The sequence below is a fragment of the Lygodium microphyllum genome, chromosome 10 (genome assembly GCF_053477565.2).
Source record: "Lygodium microphyllum isolate KBCC chromosome 10, Lygodium_microphyllum_v1.1.10, whole genome shotgun sequence".
Taxonomy (NCBI): Eukaryota; Viridiplantae; Streptophyta; class Polypodiopsida; order Schizaeales; family Lygodiaceae; genus Lygodium; species Lygodium microphyllum.
Genome location: NC_141144.1, coordinates 148,143,541 through 148,165,149, shown reverse-complemented (window position 1 = coordinate 148,165,149; position 21,609 = coordinate 148,143,541). Strand labels below are relative to the sequence as shown.

Genomic DNA, 21,609 nt, shown 5'->3' with positions numbered 1-21,609 from the left:
CACAAAACGCAAAACTCAAATTGCACGTGAAGGGTTTCTCAACATCCCCTCTCAGGCCCTAAAAGGGGAAGAAGAGAAGAGTGAGGTGGAGATAGAATGCTACATGTTGAAGAATGCTCATGTAGCAAGTGCCACTTGAACAGTGTTCCTCGTGGGGAAATTGTTCACTTGCCCAAGCGCCCTAGTACAAGGATGATGAAAACATGCAATGCATAGGAGAAATGTCAGACTTTGTGTGGTGCCGAGAACCATAAGGATATGCCCGTACTCGATCTTGGGAGTTAGCTCCATGCTGACCAAGTGACCAAGGCAAGAAGAAGAGGAGGAGGAAGATGTAGAGGATCCCTAAGATCCAAGATTTCCACCTGAAAGGTAACCTGTAGTAAAGAACAACAGACATAGTGAAATAGAGAACCCAAAACTTAACCTCAGGAGAGAAGCCACTACCTCCGTGCATCCATGCAAAAAGGAATACAAAGGTCTCGTCACCAAGTCGCAGCTGGAACCTCTAAGGCCTTGATCTAGGTAGATCCTCGAGATCTTGGGTATCAATAGGTGAGATGACCGATGCAAGGAAGCCACCCCATCCAAGGTAGAAGAAAAAGGTAAAAGGCCTTCGCCAGGGTGTGCGAAGGATTGAGCGGGGGTGGGGATCCCCTTTGAAACTGGAGGAATAGGAGTCTCCTCTGAAGTCACAGTAGATGTAGATGCCTCCTCGGAGGGCAATAAAAGATCATTCCCCTTTGAATCCCCCTCTGAGGTAGATAGGGAATCCTAAAACTCATGGATCACGGACTCTGAAATGTCTGAGGATAAAGGAAGTGCTGCCGGTCGTGCCGAAGAAGGTATTTGGGGTAGTGAAGAACTCGTAGAGGTGGCCTCTTGAACCTTAGTAGGTGAGGGTGAAGGGTGGGGTTGAGATTGAGCAATGAGTGGGTAACAGTCGTTGCTTCTCAATGGAGCGGACCGGGAAGCCGAAGAAGAGGAGGGAGTCGAGCAACCATTGTCTCTTGAAGGAGCGGACTGACGAGGATACCGTATCAAACAATCATTGTCTCTCGATGGAGCGGATTGTAGAACCGCGGGCCTTGGTAACCACTGTACCTGAAAATAGATGGGAGAAGACTGCCGCTGGCATTGCTCCAGGAGGTCGTAGTGTCAATCGCTCCTCCATGTGCTCGGAAGGACTTAGTGTGCATCCGATGCGTCTTATTCCCTTGAGCATAGTACTTTGATAGCCGATGCAAAACGATCTCTATGGCCCACAAAGGAGAGGTGGCACAAGGAGTGCCTGGTGGAAGATGCATGTACTCCGGGGGGGTGGGGAGCAAAGGTTGAAGTCGGCAAGCATTGGTGGTGGCCAGCCACGAACCATGAACCGCAATGTTCGCTTCAAGGGCTAGGAGGGCAGTGGAAGGGCTGGAAGTGAGCTACCAGTGGGAGGAGGATGTGACCAGCAGTAAGAGTTTGCAACCAGTAGAAAAATGCAGATGAGGAGAGAGAAATACTAAAAATGCAGGCTGCAGGAGAGAGAAAACAGCAAACACAAGTAGTGGAGAGAATCTGCTGCGACAGGCTGAGGGAAGAGAAAATCTGCAGCGACAGGCTGAGGAGAGAAAATCAGCAGCCAAGTTGTAGAGAACAGCCGCCAGCACAGGGAGGAGCCGCAAGCAGTTGGGCTGAGCCGCCAGCAGCAGGGAGGTGAATGTGGCAGCAGCCGCCCGGAACGCAGGCTGGAAAACAGCAAACATAGGAGGAAGCAGCCGCCAGTTAGGATGTTGATGCAGCGGAAGAAGAGAAGTGGATGCTGAACCCGCCACCGGTCTTTGCTTTCACTGGATTGGAGGATCTTTGCCGTTGTTTGAGCAGATCCAGCTCTGATACCGTGTCAAAAGACGACGTACCAACGAGACAGTAGGGTTTGCAGGGAGGAACATGGAGTGAACTCGGCAAACATGGAGAAGAGAAGAGAGAAGAAACTTTGATGAATGGAATGATGAAGATCTGAATCATGGAGTGAATGTGATACAAGGGTACAAGGGTGCCATAGCACAAGGAAGATGATGAAGACAGCCACGAACCACGAACCGCAATGTCCTCCTGAAGGGGTGTGAGGGTAGTGGAGAGGCTGGAAAGAAGAGGTGATGGACTGAATGAATCAGCCGTGAAGAATGAGTGACAGAGGCAGCCTATAAATAGGCAAGAGACTATCTAGGGTGGCGCCCGGAGGGAGGGCGCCGACTGTCTAGGGTGGCGCCCTAGTGTGGGCGCCCAGCCCCTTTTTGGGGCTGTCCACTGCGAAACCCTAAACGCAAAATGCAGAACGCAAACTGCATGTGAAGGGTTTCTCAACAGGACTGAATTTAAGGGCTAAATGTGCTGCCATCTTGTCCATGTGGCATGTGGCAGGTGTGCCTCACTTATGGTGGCAACATCATCTTATGAAGCTGAGTCAAAAGTAAAATTCATACCGACTGTTAAGTATGTTTGGCTGAGGCAGATCTCATTGTGGGGCAAAGTTACCTACTTCACATATTTCTTCACGGTCAAAAGTGCTGAAGCCTGGCATGCAGTCCTGTAACAGTCTGTTTTTGTATGGGAATAGTACGCAGATGTGTCACACTACACTATCTCATGGAAATTTTATACGCAGGAGAAAGGAGCTTGTGTTACTTCACAGACAACACTGCAAATATCTTCACAAAGGCACTTCCCTGAAAGAAGTTTGCTGTTTTCGGTTCAGTTGGATAATCTCTTCTGGCGCCTGACTCAGTGAGACAAAATGAAAACCTTTCACCATCAGTAGAAGAATCTAAATGTATGCAAATCATTAAGTAGCTGTGCATTTCAGAGCTTTAGCTGACATGTGCCTGATCCTTGACAACTTTTCTCACTCATTCTGAAATATTGGATCCAGTAGAAACATTAAGTGAATTTTTAAGACAAAATACTTTTTTTAGACCTTTAAATTTCCTATTGGTTATATGAAGTCCATATGTACAGAACTTTATTTTTGCAAACATGTGCGCTTAGAATTAAGACTTCCAGCTGCAATGGTTTATGCTTTATATGGAGTATATCCTTTATTGCAGGCTCTTTCGTGCTTATCAGCGATTGTATGCTTCAATGCATGGTGGTTCAACAGGATCTCATCAGATGCAGTACAGAAGGGATGAAAGTCATGGTTTGTGCAACCATTTCTGAAGAGAATTTGAGTTGTAACTTAGAAATGGAGAGGGAGAACCCCTTTCCTGTGATCGTTTAATCCAGGACTTCTTTTATGCTAACGTGACATTATTTTGCAGTTTTGCTGGCTTGGAGCACTGCAGATTTTGAGTTCTTTGCAGCGTTTGATCCTTTGGCTGAGAAGGTATGCTTGTTTATTGAAAAACTCCTGCTAAGCATCCTAGGGGTTCATCGAAGAATGTTTTTACTACAGGCTACTGTAGAGAAGTTAACATTCTGGCTTTACTTGTCAGAAGTGAACTGAATTAGATTGGACCGATAATGAAATCTGATCCATGCAGAAATTGCTATTTCTTTCAAAATATAATTGACACTGATTTTTCGCTGCCAACACAATTGCTGTGTTCTTTTCCTCTAATTTGCAAGCTATTGGATGCGTGTGCAGAGTTCGGCCATAACAATCTGCAACCGTGTTTGCCAGTGGATTCGTGATCTTGAGAGTGATATCTTTTATATAGGAGCCAGCCCTTTCAACTGGTGAAAAGGGGGCTACACCAACCCCATAGAGTCAACATGACATGCATGTAAGAATGGATACAACAGAATTCTTTTGGAAAATCCTTTTTCTGTATACATTGCGGAAAAAATAATGCATCTAAGATCTGCGCATTGATTTGTCATATGTACTCCTTTTATACTTTTTTGTCCTTCAATAATGACTTCAGTTATGGTGATAAAAAGTAACTGCTGCGCAACGTTTAATAGCATGGCCTTGTACAAGCTGCACTTCATAAGAGCTGCAAACAAGTATCAGGATTGACATCTCCAAATCAATGTCTTTCCTCAAAATCAACATGCTCAAATCTCTAGTGAATTGAATATGAAGATGTGGGGCAATGTAATTGAAGTAGTTGTAGTCCCTTCATGGAAGGATTCTGAATGATGGAAGCTTTATGAGCTTTCAACTTTGCTCATGTAATTGCTGATAATCTAGAGAATTGTATGTTGGGGTTTTTCGTCAAGGGGTCTTAATTGCAAAGCCTGCTAAGAATGCTCTCGTCTGTGCAAATCGCTCCACAATCAAATATCCAAAATTATGCCTAGACTTGGTGAACATTTAATGGCATCCGGCTATTGCAGATCAGCAACATACTTGGAAGTATGGTATACCCTAGCTTACAAAATATCGAAAGAGACGGGGGTGACAAAGGGGGATGGTAAATCTAAGTCATACATTTGCAAAACATCTTTTTGCAAATGAATAAGATTGTCTTCAAAGTGGTGGCCAGGTTTAGTCTTTTGGTTGAGACATTCCCAATAAGATGTTTTAATGCAATGGCAGTAGCATTTGCCCTCTTTTTTCAGTTCCCCTCCTATCCGTTGGGTAGGCTGCACTTGTTGTGTGCTTCCTTTTGTCATTCTTGACCCATGATCAAAGGATTAGAGGTGTCAATTGCATGCACTGTGGGCCTAAACTATTGTGAAAGTTAATACTTGCTTAAACCTTGAAATCACAGCCTTTGACATGTGTGGGTCTTCCTACAGCTTGCAAATGGAATGCCATTGTGAGTTGCTTACTCACATTTCTCTTGGCCTAGGCTAGATAACTGCCAGATAATGCTCAATGATACTTCCTCTGTTTCCTACTAAAGAGGTGCCATGTGAATCAGCAATGTAGAGCCATGATATTATAAAAATGAAACTGTCAACTCGGTGGGCCAGGATTGAGCTTGTATGGGCTCTCTTAGGGTTCTCTCTGCACATTTTACACATTTCTATTCATTTCTATAGCCATGACCAAGGCATTAACCTTAGAAAAGACGATGGGATTTACACCCATTTGGCCTGTTGCTTCGATATATGGTGCTTAACATTGATTAGAATTTCTAGGTAATGTGAGCAAAGGTGGCTGCCACCTTTAGTTGTCATGGGAGCCACTTGTGTTATGATGTTGCTCATGGCAATCATCACACCCATTATTCTGCACTCATGCCTATTATTTTACCAACCTAGTCTAAGTGAGTGCTACACATGCCACTCTTGAAACTTCACAAATGCTCATAGTCCTTGACTAGTAATATCGGTAACACACCAATACTTACAAAAGATAGAACGTACAATATCAATGATTTGATCTATTTTAACATTGCTATTCTTCTCCCACTTCACCTTTCTTTGTGAAACCCAAACGCTTAAATATTATCATTCTTCTCTTTTCCCATGTTTTTACTCATCAACATGATTGATGTACAAAGATGAGCTCAAAAAAGTACATTACCAACATAATGAGGGCTTGACAAACTAAATTTGGAACCCATTTGTGCATAAGAAATATTGGATTTGTGCAATCAAAATTGAAACAATGGCAAAACCAAAAAAATCTATGCACAAAAAAGCTTAACTCTATGAGATGATGGAGGATCTCTATCACCATCCTTTCATAGGTAGCTTTTTATGAGTAGTGTAGCTCCATGGAGTACACATTTCATTCATTGGCACATGAATACACTTTATCCTCAGCTATTACACGTGCTAGATAAATATCAAATTGTTTGTAGCATAATAAATGATCCCATGGATTTTGCTAATGATATATGATCTCATGGCTCTTGCTAGTGGAAATTACAAAGTGCTATCTCTCGTAGTATACTGTGACATCATGCCATGGACTAAAAAATGTGAAAAAGAATCTAAAATATCCACATATTCTATTCCAACTAAAGATTTGCACAAAAGCTTCTAGTCCAGAAGAAAACCATACTCAAGAGTCAATAAGACATCTATTTACATGGTTAGCCTAGCAAGGATTTATGAACACTTGGTGTCTCAAGTGTGTCTATGTGTCACAATCTGAATCAATGCTTTCACATGTCACAATCCCTAAAATCTTTAGTGGAGGAAAATAGGTCAAAAGCAAGAATAAAATTAAGCCAATTTGTAATATATATTAATAGAAGCTCTTTCAACCTTGCCATTTGGTAGCATGATGAGGAGGGAGAGTAAATGGAGAGAGAGAGAGAGAGAGAGAGAGAGAGAGAGAGAGAGAGAGAGAGAGAGAGAGAGAGAGAGAGAGAGAGAGAGAGAGAGAGAGAGAGAGAGAATGTGTGCGTGTGTGCGTGCACGTGGATGTGTGTGTGTGTGTGGGTTTTTCTTTTATGTGGAAGAGGAAATCAATCAGTTTTGGTTGATTATTTTATAATCTTATGTGATGTTGATTTGTTTATGCAAAAGTCTATTATTTTGATTATATCAGAGTATAATATTGTACATTGTATTTGTTTTTATATCTCCTTAGGAGAAATATGGACTCTTTTTTGCTCCGTAAGGGATTTCTCTCACCTCTCTCTCTCTCTCTCTCTTTAAAAAGAGATTTTAAAATAATGTTATAATAAGAGATCTACAATCAAGCAAATCTCGTATTTGTATTTTTAATAGTATTCACCTATTATTTTATTCCCAAGCTGTAAGATAAGATCACTTTTTCTCACAATCCACACAACTAAAAAAATACAATTCTATTTTTTTTCAAAAATAGAGCAAATAATTGACATATAACTCTTTACTACCCTGATGACTTTTCAACATTAAAATATATTGGAATAATTCTCATTCTTGCTTCTTAAAAGGATGGAAGTTAAAAAAGGGTATAAGTTGACGTACACATCATATTTTAAGATTATTTTTTACCCAAAGTCACTTTTTTGACTCGAGAAATTCCTTGTAAGTTTTCATCTCTTTTGGACAAGTATATATATATATATATATATATATATATATATATATATATATATATATATATATATATATATATAGAGAGAGAGAGAGAGAGAGAGAGAGAGAGAGAGAGAGAGAATATTTTGGATAGAACACAAGATAAGATTAGAGCCTAATAAGAAGTTGATTCCAAGATAAGATTAGAGGAGATTAACTAGGGGTTGATTAGGGTCTATCATGACTGAAATCAAGTGAAATAGCCAATATCCAATTGGGTAAAAAAGAATACAGATATAGTGAACCAAAGGGGTATAATTATGTGATTTGAATGTTAATCTAAGCTAATGCAAGACATACTAAGAGAAAGAGAGATATTCACTTCCAATTGGAGGATGAATATGCACCATTGTTCAAAAGAATTGTGGAAAGGGATGATATTCACTTCCAATTGGAGGATGAATATGCATCACTACTCAAAAGAATTGTGGAAAGGGATGATGCAATAAGATACAAGATGCAACAAGAAAGAAATACATGGAAAAAAATGTGAATCTTTGGATTGATGGTGGGTGCATTTATTCACTTGATCTACTAATTGAAAGGCCACCACAATTTAATGGGCTAACATCATTTGTAAAGTTTGTTTGTGAAGGCAATGAAAGATTGTATGGATACACATGTAGACTTGTGACAGAAGGATCAATAGGGGTTCATCAAACCTTAACAAATATATAGACAAGATTACAAGGGTGTATGCAGTCTTTGATGGAAAAAGATAGGTTGTTGGCTGTGAAGGATAGAGAGAATTAGAGTTTACAACAAGCAATGTCTGTCATTGAAGATGCTATGCATGCTACACACATACAAAATATTGAGTTACAGTCTAAAATTATGGAGTTGGAGAAGGAGAACAGAAACTTAAAGAGGAAGCTCATAGAAAATTTGAAGATTGGGCCCACTTTAAAAACCAAAGAAGCACGTTAGTGCATCCGATTAGTTAAACCAATTCACCAATTAACCAAAGAAAGTGGACAATATCATAGACGAATATATGCTCAATCCGCTACAATGAGAGATATGTTTTCTCATGCAGAGAATGACAATATTGCTAAAGTCCTTAGCAAGGATATGGTAAAAAATGTATTGGAAAATCATAAATTCAGTGATATTGTGGGATCGTGTCACAAGTAAATCTCTTAGGAATATAAGCAACTTGTTTACCGCTACAGATGCTCAGAGATTGTGTGATGAAAGATGGGATTGAGTTCTGAGTCATACAGTATGCTCTATCAACAATTAGATATAGGTTTTAAGAAGCTCTTCAAAACTAAGTGAGTAGTGCCTTTGCCAAAACCATTTCACGTAAAGAAGGCTCGAAAAAAACTAAATGAGAAAGTTTTAGAATTGATTGATAAGCCTACACATCTTGAACGCACACACATACTGAAGTATGGTTCCAAAGAAGTTACCTTTGTATTAAATACATCCAACAATTTTGTATTGGATATATGTAGGGTATAGGTGGCTATGGTCTAGTTCTACAACATATATTTGGAAGAATGTAGAGGCAAGCTTAAGTTTGTCCTAAAACTTGACGAGAGTGAGATTATCAAGGGAAAAAAACTTGAACGTGTGAGTATAACACTTATGAATCGAGCATTGGATCCCAACATCAATGAAAACCATCCTTTATACTTGAGTGTGCAATTAGAGAATGAAATATGGTGGCTTGCAGCATTTGAAGTACCAAAGGAGAATCATGAAATACTTAAAGTTCTTTTAGACCTCACTAATATACCTAGTGTTATTCAATAGCAAAATAATGGAGCAACTTTGCATGTTGAAGGATTTGGAAACTATCAAGTTGAATGGCATCTTACAGGTGATCTAAAAATAATGAAGTGTATGTTTAGTTTATTGAATGCAGAAAATGTAAAAGTCCCATGCATATATTGTATGCAAACTAGGAAGAAGGAAAAGATGGAAAGAAAGAATGGCCTGCCAAGATAGGACAACAAGGTGCTCCAACACGTGATAAAAAAGTCATTTGAGAAATGGAGTGCTAGTTCGACTGGATCCAAACTGGTGCTTTATTTTGGAAATACCATTGACAAGGGTTCACTTTTGCACATTGCATTGTTTGGTTAGAATAATTGAGAAGCTAGTATATGAATATGCATACTTCTCATACAAGATGCAACTTGCGTCAGAAGCTGATGCTATATGTAAGAAGGTAGAATAAGTCCTCTTTGAAGTTGGATTGCATGAGGACCAAGTAGAAATAAAAAAGGGCGAGAAAAAATCGGGCAAAGAGTGGAGACATCCCTTGTAAACCATGCTTTGGCGGACCCAAGGCTAGGAAATTTGTATCTCCACCTTGAGATGAGGAAGGTAATATACTTGTGAAACAACCATAGAAGTATGAAGCATGGAAAAAGTTGCACCTTTCTGTTCCAGATTGGAGCAATGGGGGAAGAATGAGGATTGCAAAGGTAGAAGTGTGGATACAGCTAGATAGATTAGCAGCTCTCTTACAAAAGTTGAGGTCTAGGGATGGTGATGCCAATACATTTAAAGAGACAGCTGCTAAATTTCACAACTCTATGGTGGAGGCATGAACTTCAAACAACATAACACAGTACATGGTTAGTATTGTCACAATTACAAAAATATATCATCATTGCGAATTAGTTTGTGTTTCTAATCTTTCTTTGTTATGCACATATACTCGAGGTCAACTCAAGTATATGTGCATAACTACATGGTCGATACTTTGCAGATCAAGGGAGTTTAGTAGTATGGTCAACTCAAGGCCTGGATGCACATATATATTCATGAGTGACTTACCCGAGTGTGCGATCGACTACGGGTGGTGTGCAATCAAGTACACATGGTTGCCTACATGCAATCGTCTACAAGCATTGTGCAATCGACTATACGCGATGTGCAATCGACTACACTTAATGTGCAATAATTGGGTGCATGTGGATACACTGAAATGTGATGCACAAGAATGCATGAATGCATAATGTGAGGTGACAGATGTACAAGTGACTGTGCAAGTGTCAATGAGTGCATTACAATGTAGGTGGATGCACATGTGTGTGGTCAAATGCATACATACTATTACACATAGATGCATGTGGATACACTATGGTGTATGGGTGTATCCTAAGAAAGGTGATAGATACAAAGTGGGTGGCGCTTTGTGTGTTGCTTTTACTCCCTCGTCCCTCCTCTCGTCTCCCCTTCGTAAACAGGATAGCACTAGGGGTGAGACAAATATGTGTCCTAATGTGTGTGTGTGTGTTTGTTTGACGGTGCTTTTAAAAGAGGGGTGCGCGTGTGTTGTTGTTGTGAGCACACTGGTGGTGTTGGATGATGGTGCCAAGCGGCGGAGGACGAGGCCGCAGCGCGGAGGATGGAAACTTGGGAGAGAGGAAGGGGTAGATGTGGCTACCAGCCAGCGGGACTGGGCGGTCTTTGGGTGGAAGCGATGGGCATTGGATGGCAACGCAAAAAGCCTGGCAGGATGGCCGGGCGCAGGGTTTGATGGTGGGCAGGCCGAGCCACTGTGGTGCTACGGCGGCCTAGTGGGGGGCGTGACCGCCGACTGCCAGTTAGATAAAGTACAGCGAGCGGTGATGAGAGTATGCACGGCGGCTGCGAGTGTGAGCGCAGCAAGCCCGGTGGTGTGTTCGTGGCAGAAGCATGCGGGGGCGGTGATCGGCCAGGGGAAGGGAGCAGGCAGAAGACTGCAGGTTATGGAGGCGAAGGTAAGGCAGGGCCTAGAGGTGGAAAAGGCCGCACAGGCAGCGACTGTTGGCGTGGTGGCTCCCACTCACAGGTGGATCGGGAGGCTGGGCTGCTGGCCACAACTAGAGCAGGCGCACGCAGTGGGACCTGCCGGCAGGGAGGCTGATGGAGCATGGCGCGGTCAAAGGCGGCCTTGGTGTGGCCCTGGAGACGGGCGTGAAGTGCAAGGTGGTGGCGGAAGGCGGGGGTGACGACCGCGACGGAGGCCTGGGGAAGGCCACAGGGTGTGGTGGCGGGGTTGAGCCTTACGGCGGCCGGGAGTCAGTGCATGTAGTAGACGTGGGGAGGTGAGCAGGGACAAAGGTGGTCAAGCGATCAGCATGGGCCCCGCCATCGGCCTATGCTTTTCGGATCATGTAACCGGAAGCGCCGGTAATAAGTAGGTGCGCTAGAGTTTTCTAGTATTATTCTCTAAAATTAAGAGAATAATCCATTTTATCAACTTGCATATACACATGCCATGTATAGAGCTTCGAGCCGCCAGCACAGGTGTGCAGCTTCAAATCCAGCAAGTGATGGATTGGGTACTCAGGCCGGATACACACGCAGGGTGAAAAAAGAAGCGTCCGCTGCCCTACGTGTCAAAAGGCCATTGGGCCCGATTTTTGCGGGTGGCGGACACTTCTAGGCGGGGGATCTTCCTCGTCCCGAAATTCGGGTGTGCCCCATGAACAAGACGACAGCACCTTTTTCCAAAAAGTGACATGAGAGACTAACAATTGAACCCCCACCAATCCCCTCACACCCCTAATTCATTACCAATTGGCCAACCTTCTTTTTGTGAAATTTGTAGGCGTAGTTTAGTGTCTAAACAAAGTAATGGACAACTTGCACCTCCTGTCCGTCCATAGCCCGATGTGTAACCGACCTCAGACCTTGCACATTTTAGGGGTCCATTTAATTTTCATAACAGATTACACTGGCAACCGGATGAACGGGTTTGTTATGGCATGGCCCATGCCAATAAGTATCTTGAGCCGTCGAGCTGAGGGGGGCGATAGCTACAAAGGAGGCAGCCCGCATGGACTGCATATGTATTTTTTTATTTTTTAAATTGGTGAGCGGGTGGGCTTTCCCTTTGTCGCCTTCCCTCTTCCTTTTCTTCTTTTTCTTCTTCTCTTTTCTTATTCTCTCTCTTTTTTTTCTTATTCTTATTCTTTTCTTTCTTTCTGCTGCTTCTTTTTCTCGCCTTTTTTTCTATTCTTTCTTTTCTTTTTCTTCTTCTTTCTCTTCTTATTTTTCTTATTCTTATTCTGTCCTTTTTTTTCTCTTTTTAAAAAAAATTATTTTAAAAACCTTTTTTTTTCTTTCTTCTCTTTCTCCTTCTCACAAATTGCGAATGTCACTTGGAGTCATTGCAACTCCACCTTCTTCTTCTTCTTAAAAAATGCAAATAACCCATTAGCGTTAATGTACCATGATTACAAAATCGCAACCTTGACTATGGCCAAAACATAACTATTGTCAAGAATTGCGTGGTGGGGGAACTTGCTTGAGCTACTGTGCAACGCACACTGTATACGCAAGAGAAAGCTCACTCAAAAACACAAGAAGAGAGATGGAGGCCAAAATGTTTTGTTGCTGGTTTCTTCTTCTTCTTCCACACACAATACAATGTACACAAAGTATAGATAAGATACAATATAAAAGAAAGTGGCCTACTAAGTTAAACAATGCATAATTGACTATACTAATTGACCGATGTTATGTCTATGCCAGCTATAGGTAGGTGTAACAAACTAAATAAAATTAGTGATAAGTCAATGGCCATGTGAAGATCATAATGATCACCGACGTGCTAATTGTAGATGTGCGGACCCATCTAGCCAAGCAGTCCATCATCAATGTCCGCACGTGTTGAGCTTGCCATCTCAACACTCCCCCTCAAGCTCAACTCTATCTCTACAACTCCAAGTAAGCTTTGAAACTTTCGAAGCTTCTTTGCACCCAATGTCTTTCTAAAAATGTCAGCTATCCGATCTTGTGTGCTGAAATATACCAAGTCACAATCTCTCTTACAATTATCTTCTTTCTCACAAAGTGGTAGTGCACCTCAATGTGTTTTGTCCTAGCATGGGACATTGAGTTTCTAGCTAGCTGTATGTTGTTCCTGTTGTCACAGTGAATGACAATTGCACCATCTCCCTGTACATCTAAATCACAAAATAACTTTTGCAACCATACCATCTCACATGCTGCCATAGCAGCATCTCTATACTCAGCCTCTATACTTGATAAAGCAATTGTAGGTTGCTTTTTGCTGCTCCATGTAATTGCTGCACTACCAAGGGAAAACATGAAGACATTGGTAGATCTTCTGTATGACATACAACCAGCCCAATCTGCATGTGTGTATCCAAACACCTGTATATCCTTACTTGCCTCATAAAAAAGTCCATAATGTAAAGTGGACTTCACATACCTCAATATGCGTCTAGCTGCATCCAAATAAGGCTTTCTAGACATCTGCATAAATTGATTGACAAGGCCAACAACATAGCTCAAGTGGCCTTGCTATAGTCATGTAAATTAAACTCCCTATTATCCTCCTGAACATAGTAGAGTCTTCTATCTCATCCTTAATGTCAACACTCAACTTCACATTTTGCTCCAATGGTACTGAAAGAGGCTTACATGCTGTCATACCATACTTAGATAATATATCCAAGCCATACTACCTTTGGGATAGCCACATACCATCATCACATCTGATCACCTTAATACCAAGAAAGTATCTTAGCTTACCCAAATCCTTCATCTCAAGCTTATTTTTCAAGAAGTCCTTAACTTCAGTAATCCCATTGTCACTATCACATGTAATAATCACGTCATCCACATAGATGACTATGATGATAAGACCTACAATCTCCCCTTCTCACATAAAGTGAGTCATTAGCATTAGAAATACAAAAGCCAATATTGACAAGATACTCCTCGATCTTGTCAAACCATGTTCTAAGTACTTGCTTCAGTCCATAGAGTGCATTCTTTAACTTGCACGCATATATGGGATGCTCTAAATCCTCATAACCTGATGGCTGCTCCATATACACCTCTTCTTGAAATTCACCATGCAAGAAGGCATTCTTGACATCCATCTGCTGCTGCAAACTCCAACCTTTGGCTGTTGCCAAAGCAATCATGCATCTAACAATTGCCATCCTAGCATCTAGACTAAATGTCTCTTCATAATCTATGCCATATATTTGAGCATAGCCTTTTGCAACTAGCTTAGCCTTATACCTGCTAATTGAACCATCTACATTATCCTTGACTTTGTAAACCCACTTACAACAGTCAATGGCTTTCTTGCCCATAGGCAAAGGTACCAAATCCCAAGTCTTATTGGCTTCTAATGCAACTGTCTCCTCATCTATTACTGCATCCAAATGAGCATGACCAACAACATCCTCAAAACAAGTGGGCTCAATATCCTCAACTACCTTCACCATATAAACAAGTGAGCTGGATAATTCTTACACGTAGTTGATTATCACCTTACATAGGCTTGGTAGGTTTCTGGGGGCAATGCCGATGCCTTGTCTTCCTAGAGGTAGCAACTAGTTGAAAAGAAAAAAAAAGGGAAGGTTGGAGCGAAAATAAAAGTGAGTGTTAAAAAAAGATTAAGTGTCACCCTGCGAGGGCTTGGTAGGCTCTTGGATATCAAATCAGGACCTAAGGATGATGCCCTGTTCTCCTTGGGTTACTCTACACTAAGCTTCCTTATTTTTACACGCACGGGTATGGAAACCTTGGAAGGAAATTATGTTAAATGAAAATATTTATTGATCAGACTATAGGAGTCCTCTTCTAGTAGGAGGTCTTGGTCCAATTGTCCTAAGTTAGGTAGGTTATGTAGACCACCATTAGGATTACCTCTTTGATAGGTTTTTTTCGCTAGGCTATGTTAGAGCAGTGGGTTAGAGACTTGCTATGGATTTCTATTAGATTATGTTGGGCCTATCCCTTGTGGATTTTCATGCCTTGATTTTGTCAGGGGGTAGGGTGAGAGCTGTCCTTGTGCTTTGTTGATCATAATTTTTGTATCAGTTTGATGCTCTTTATGCTTATGCACGTGTAGATCTGTTAATGGGATTCAACGGGCTAAGTCGCCCTATCCTTTGGTAAGTAATGAGAACTAGATTTTAGGAGCCGATTTCGAGCGGTGTTTGAAGCCTTTGAGGCCGTTTTTGGAGCAAGAAGTGCTCGGGAATATAAAGACCAATTTTTCATGAAAAATCAAATAGTGGCGGATGCCAGAGCTAGAGTTTTCCTAGATGCATTTCGACATCAGGAATCCAATGCAAGTCTTTGTTCGTCGATTGGAGGTTGTTTGGCCTCCCATTTAATCCCCGCAAGGTTTGGTGTTATAAAGCAGCTACAGGATTTGGGAGCCAGAAAGTACGTGGCGGTCCAAACTTTATAGATTTTGACGTCACGAAGTTACTTATCCAGACGAATCTCGAATCTGAGTTCATTTTTCCATCTGCAATTGAAATATCCATCTGCAGGATAGTGTGAACACAAAGACATGAACTGGTTATTTTATAAATTTTAACCTTAGGCTTAATAAGAAGCCTAAAATTAACACAGGAGGGGGGCACAAATTTTTTTTGTGCCCTCTCAAAATCTGATCAGTGCCTCTCTGATTCACATCCGTTTAGAGAGAGAGAGAGAGAGATTTCTGATCAAGACAGCGAGAGAAAGAAAATGGCTATAATCTTGGCCGTTTTCATGGAGGATTAAGAAATCTGATTTTTAGTCTTTCTCTCTCCTCTCTCCTCTTTACAGTTGTTCATATACATCAATTCAAGAGAGAAAGGAGACGGTTGTAATGACAAATCCAGAACAAATGATTGTGGAGATGGCAAGCTCAACATGTGGGGACATTGATGATGGACCGCCTGGCTAGATGAGTCCGCACGTCTACACTTAGCACATTAGTGGTCATTATGATACTCACATGGCCATTGACTTATCACTTATTATATTTAGTTTGTTATACTTACCTACAACTGGCAAAGATATAACACTAGTCGATTAGTGTAGTTGATTATGCACTGTTTAACTTGGAAGACTACTTTTCTTTATGTTGTATCTTAACTATACTTTGTGTACATTGTATAGTGTGTGAGAGAAGAAGAAGAAATCAGCAAGAAAACGTTTGGCCTCCATCTCTCTTCTTGTGTTCTTGAATGAGCTTTCTCTTGTGTATACAACGTGTATTTAGTGCAGTAGCTCAAGCATATTTTCCCATCATGCAATTCTTGACATGGTATCAGAGCCACGCCACTAAGAGAGGTTGATTTTGAAGGCTGAAGTGAAGGAGAAGAAGCAAGGTTCGAGCAAGCAAGCAACGAGTAAGAAGCTCTTCCATTCTTCCACTCTCTCTCTTGGATAGTGCATATGGAGGCACCGAAAGCAGAGTAGAGAGAAAATCTCAGATTGCTGTGAGATTTGGTGTGCGAGCAGAGCATTGTATATTCTGCAGATAAGCCCTTTAGCGCTTTACCATAGTTATTCTGGGTGTGAAAGGCCATTTTAGGTCCCGTTTTAGAGCCGCAAGCTTGCGGACAACAATTTCAGGGTACATTGTGATTTTGGCCGTATTGATCGAAAGTGGGTACATAGGTTACAGATTTTGAATCTGTAATTTTTGAGGTGTTTGCAGAAAGCAAACATAGTGTTTATCTGCAAAAAAGTTGTAGATTACATATACTATTGAGCAATCAGTGAAAAAGGTTACTTAGTGTAGTGTTGTACATATGTTGTGAAAGATTACAGAAGACTAGCTTGCTGTGTTGTATCCTTATGTGTGATAATGACAGAGAATAGTGGAAATCGCATTATTGAGAAGCTCGACAAGAACAACTACTGATGCCAGGAGGCATATGTCACAGTGGATTCCGTGAGGTTTTACGGTGGATTCCGTAAACTTTGTTGACCGGGGCTCATACACAAAGTGGATTCTTTGTGCAAGAAGTTGATGGGGACGCCTATCCTTTTCGGGCGTTTCATTAATTTAGTGTGTACATGGGTGATTCCATAGCGGGCGATTCCGCAAAATACATATTAAATTAATAAACGTTTATGAGTATTGAGTACGCACTCGTGATAAACTAAGGTTAGGATTGATTTCTAACCAGTTGATTTATTTATGTAGCTGAAGATTGCTAGGTATTCACTTTTGTCGGTTAAATTGTATTATTTTACTAACGATTGTGAATGCTTCAGTTGATGTGTAGAGATAGCAGCAGTGGCGGAGGAAAGCATTGGAGGATAGCGTGTATTCGAGTTATCACTTATATTTTGATGGGCGCATACCTTAGGCATGGCGCCTATATTTTATTGCACCTATTTATTAAGGCGTTGGATATTTATTTATTATTTTATATGCACATGGACGTACGATTATGATATTTGTATTTGGACATTGTATTGGGTATGCCTGACTCTTTGGGCGCCCGCCCATTAGCTTTATTTCTATTTTGTGCTAAAGCAAACTCAAAAGTCAAAAGCGTGCTATTTTGTAATTTGGGCTATTATTTGAGCTTGAAGATGATTAATACATAAAATACATGCTTTGTGGAGCGCTCACACAAGGCATGGGGGAGATTGCACCCAATTGGTCTCTTGTTCATGTCATGCATGCTTTTTACCTTGAGTTTTGTGCAAAAAGTAGAGTTCTTTTGTTCTTGGGGACCTTCCGGCGTTCACTACGCGAGCATACAACATCCGATCTGCGCACCAGTGGTATCAGAGCAAAGCTGACATCGAGAGCTCCCAATTGCTACCCATCTGGTGCACACATTGGATGCTATATGCTCGCGTAGTGAACACCGGAAGCTCCCTAAGAACAAAAGAACTCTACTTTTTGTACAAAACTCAAGGTAGAAAGCATGCACGACATGAACAAGAGACCAATTGGGTACAATCTCCCCCCATGCCTTGTGTAAGTGCTCTACAAAGCATGTATTTTATGTATTAATCATCTTCAAGCTCAAATAATAGCCCAAATTACAAAATAGCACGCTTTTGGCTTTTGAGTTTGCTTTAGCACAAAATAGAAATAAAGCTAATGGGCGGGCGCCCAAAGAGTTAGGCATACCCAATACAATGTCCAAATACAAATATCATAATCGTGCGTCCATGCGCATACAAAATAATAAATAAATATCCAACGCCTTAATAAATATGTGCAATAAAATATAGGTGCCATGCCTAAGGTATGCGCCCATCAAAATATAAGTGATAACTCGAATACACGCTATCCTCCAATGCTTTCCTCCGCCACTGCTGCTATCTCTACACATCAACTGAAGCATTCACAATCGTTAGTAAAATAATACAATTAAACCGACAAAAGTGAATACCTAGCAGTCTTCAGCTACATAAATAAATCAACTGGTTAGAAATCAATCCTTACCTTAGTTTATCATGAGTACGCACTCAATACTCATAAACGTTTATTAATTTAATATGTATTTTGTGGAATCACCTGCTATGGAATCACCCATGTACACACTAAATTAATAAAACGCCCGAAAAGGATAGGCGTCCCCATCAACTTCTTGCATAAAGAATCCACTTTGTATATGAGCCCCGGTCAACAAAGTTTACGGAATCCACCGTAAAACCTCACGGAATCCACCGTGAAATATGCCTCCTTGCATCAGTAGTTGTTCTTGTCAAGCTTCTCAATAATGCGATTTCCACTATTCTCTGTCATTATCACACACAAGGATACAACACAACAAGCTAGTCTTCTGTAATCTTTCACAACATATGTACAACACTACACTAAGTAACCTTTTTCACTGATTGCTCAATAGTATATGTAATCTACAACTTTTTTGCAGATAAACCCTATGTTTGCTTTCTGCAAACACCTCAAAAATTACAGATTCAAAATCCCAAATTAGAAGCCAATAAGACTTGGGATTTGGTACCCTTACCTAAGGGTAATAAAGCTATTGGCTGTAAGTGGATTTACAAAGTCAAGCATAATGCAGATGGTTCAATTAGCAGGTATAAGGCTAGGTTGGTTGCAAAAGGCTATGCTCAAACATATGGCATAGATCATGAAGAGACATTCAATCCAGTTGCTAGGATGGAAAGTGTTAGGTGTGTGATTTCCTTGGCAGCCAGCCAAAGGTTGGATTTTGCAGAAAATGGATGTTAAGAATGCCTTCTTGCATGGTGAATTGCAAGAAGAAGTGTATATGGAGCAGCTAGCAGGTTATGAGGACTTAGAGCATCCCACATATGTGTGCAGGTTAAAGAAGGCGCTCTATGGGCTGAAACAAGCACCTAAAGCATGGTATGACAAGATTGGAGAGTATCTTGTCAATATTGGATTTTGTATTTTTGATGCTGATCACTCACTTTATGTGAGAAAGGGAGATGCAGGGTTGGTCATCATAGTCATCTATGTGGATGACTTGATTATTACAGGTGACAATGACAATGGGATTGCTCAAGTTAAGGACTTCTTGAAGAAGAAGTTTGAGATGAAAGATGGTCCAGTTATCATTCATTGTGACAACATGAGCAGCATACAGCTAGCTAGGAATCCAGTGTTCCATGCTAGGACAAAACACATTGAGGTGCAATACCACTTTGTGAGAGAGAAGATACTTGCAGGAGAGATTGACTTGGTATATGTCAGTAGACAGGATCAGATAGCTGACATTTTCACAAAGGCATTGGGTGTAGAGAAGCTTCGAAAGTTCCAAAGCTTACTTGGAGTTGCAGAGATAGAGTTGAGCTTGAGGGGGAGTATTGAGATGGCAAGCTCAACACATGCAGTCGCATGTCTACACTTAGCATGTTGGTGGTCATTATGATACTTACATGGCCACTGACTTATCACTTATTATATTTAGTTTGTTACACCTACCTACAGCTGGCAAAGACAACGCCTGTCGATTAGTGTAGTCGGTTATGCACTGTTTGACTTAGTAGGTCACTTTCCTTTATGTTGTATTTTATCTATACTTTGTGTATATTGTATAGGGTGTGGAAGAAGATGAAGAATCTAGCAAGAAAATATTTTGGCCTCCATCTCTCTTCTTGTGTTCTTGAGTGAGCTTCCTCTTGTGTGTACTGTGTGTGTTTGGCGCTGCAGGTCAAGCAAGTCCCCCCACCATGCGATTCTTGACATCTTTCTCCCCTCCCATATTCATCATCCCACATTCCTTGTCAAGGTTGTCGGTCCTTAAAAATTCCACACATTGTTCATTTTCATGGATGCAGAAAAGAGAGCAACCCAGAGTGAAGCAACATACTTCCTCTCTCCATTCTTCTCATTATTCATTCAACACACACTTTAGTGCATATACAACCTAAGGTCATAAAGACCATTCATACTAGAAGTAGAACCGACTTAGTTAATGTACCTAACTGATCTAGCTAGACTAGCTGTGTCCAGCTCATGTCGGTCAAACACACATAAAAGAGCTTGATATTCTAACACACATTTGGTGTGGTCAGGCTCCTGTCTGGATTTCTTGAGGTACTTGGCTAGGTTGCATTGCTCCACAACCCTTTTGGTAGCCTTCTCCTTAGCCATCACCTCTGCAATATTGTGGATGCTTCTGAAATTGATCTACTTATAGGCTCAATTTTTTATAAAAAAGGCCATACTTTGCTCTTTCCTTGTCCATGAATGGAAGATGGTGGGTACGATCCTGTTGTGTTACCATCTTCAGCTCTTGTCATGAAACCATGGTTCACCATTAGCGTTCTAAAGACACTTTCTTGCTGGAAGATAAGGAGTTGATCATGCTTTTATGGAAAGAATAATAGTATAAAAAGAGGATTTTATCTCAAGTAGTTCTATTCATTTCCAAATTTGTATGACACTTTTCATCAATCACAAGTTAATTTTCATCTATTTTGGACTCTCATTGAGACTTTAAATTTTTGCTTGTGTGTTTCATTCTCCTTACATGTTTGATTTCTCCTGTTGATTTCACCTTACTTCACCTTACTCCACCTTACCCCCTCCTCCCTTGGGAATGAGAAGAATCCTTCCTAGGATTAGGGGTTGAGAGGTCAAGGGCATTTAGCATGTGTTCTTGGTGCTTTACTTTTTCATGAGAGCCAAGAATAGAAATTAGGATTGTATTCTAGATCAACATAGTGGTCCATGTTGAAAGGACATATGCCTACTTGAGTGATGTTGGTGAGAACCATGAGGAAGTTACTGGAGTCTACTTGACTGGCAATGTGTAACTCCTCCTCAGTTAGAATTTGATCTAAATGTGGGTGGGTCAAGAGGTGCTCTTTTAGGGGTCGGTTACGAATGGTGGTCAACACCGTATATGAGGTTGGAGCTACATAAGTGTGGGGTCATACTGTAAGGTTTTGATGGCACATCATTCCTCAATGCTAGTCATGATTTGGTATCCCTCTAGCTCCCATTGAAGTCGAAGAGCATACCATTTTCTCAAGAAAGAGGAGTTGGTATTAGCTCCTCAATTTCTTGGTCTCTCTATGGTGGCAAGGACAATGCTCTTGTCATAGGAAATAATGAAACATTGCTTTCGTGTGTATTCTCTGGAGATTTTGGTGACAAGTAGATCCTCAACTGCTTCGAAAGCCTTAACAAATACAAATTCCGATTCTTTCCAAGAACAAGGAAGTGTACACACTTCCGTCACTATAGGCTCGTCCAAAAGACCTAAATCAAGCATGTTGTAGCTTTTAGCAAGTGTCATAAAGGTAGCATCCAAGTGTCTAAGGCAAGCAACCAAGTCATCCCTTGTATTCTCCGCTAAGTGTGTGGCCAAGGTTAGAATTGATCTTTGCTCATAAGAGTGTCTAAGGTTGATCAGTGGGGGTTGACAACGAACTAGATTGTTTAGCAGATGAATGTTGTAGCTTGGGTTG

At 41.0% G+C, this 21,609-nt stretch overlaps 1 protein-coding gene across 1 annotated transcript in view; it reads left to right on the top strand.

The window, feature by feature from the left end:
- LOC148030673 (SAND family protein) overlaps positions 1 to 3,866 on the top strand; it is a 43,115-nt gene extending 39,249 nt beyond the window's left edge. The window contains exons 12-14 of the mRNA XM_087687025.1: positions 3,093 to 3,184; positions 3,306 to 3,370; positions 3,632 to 3,866. Of these exons, the coding sequence (XP_087543151.1) occupies positions 3,093 to 3,184; positions 3,306 to 3,370; positions 3,632 to 3,727 (253 nt within the window). The 3' untranslated portion in view covers positions 3,728 to 3,866. The remainder of the gene's footprint in view (positions 1 to 3,092; positions 3,185 to 3,305; positions 3,371 to 3,631) is intronic.
- The last annotated feature ends 17,743 nt before the right edge of the window (positions 3,867 to 21,609 follow it).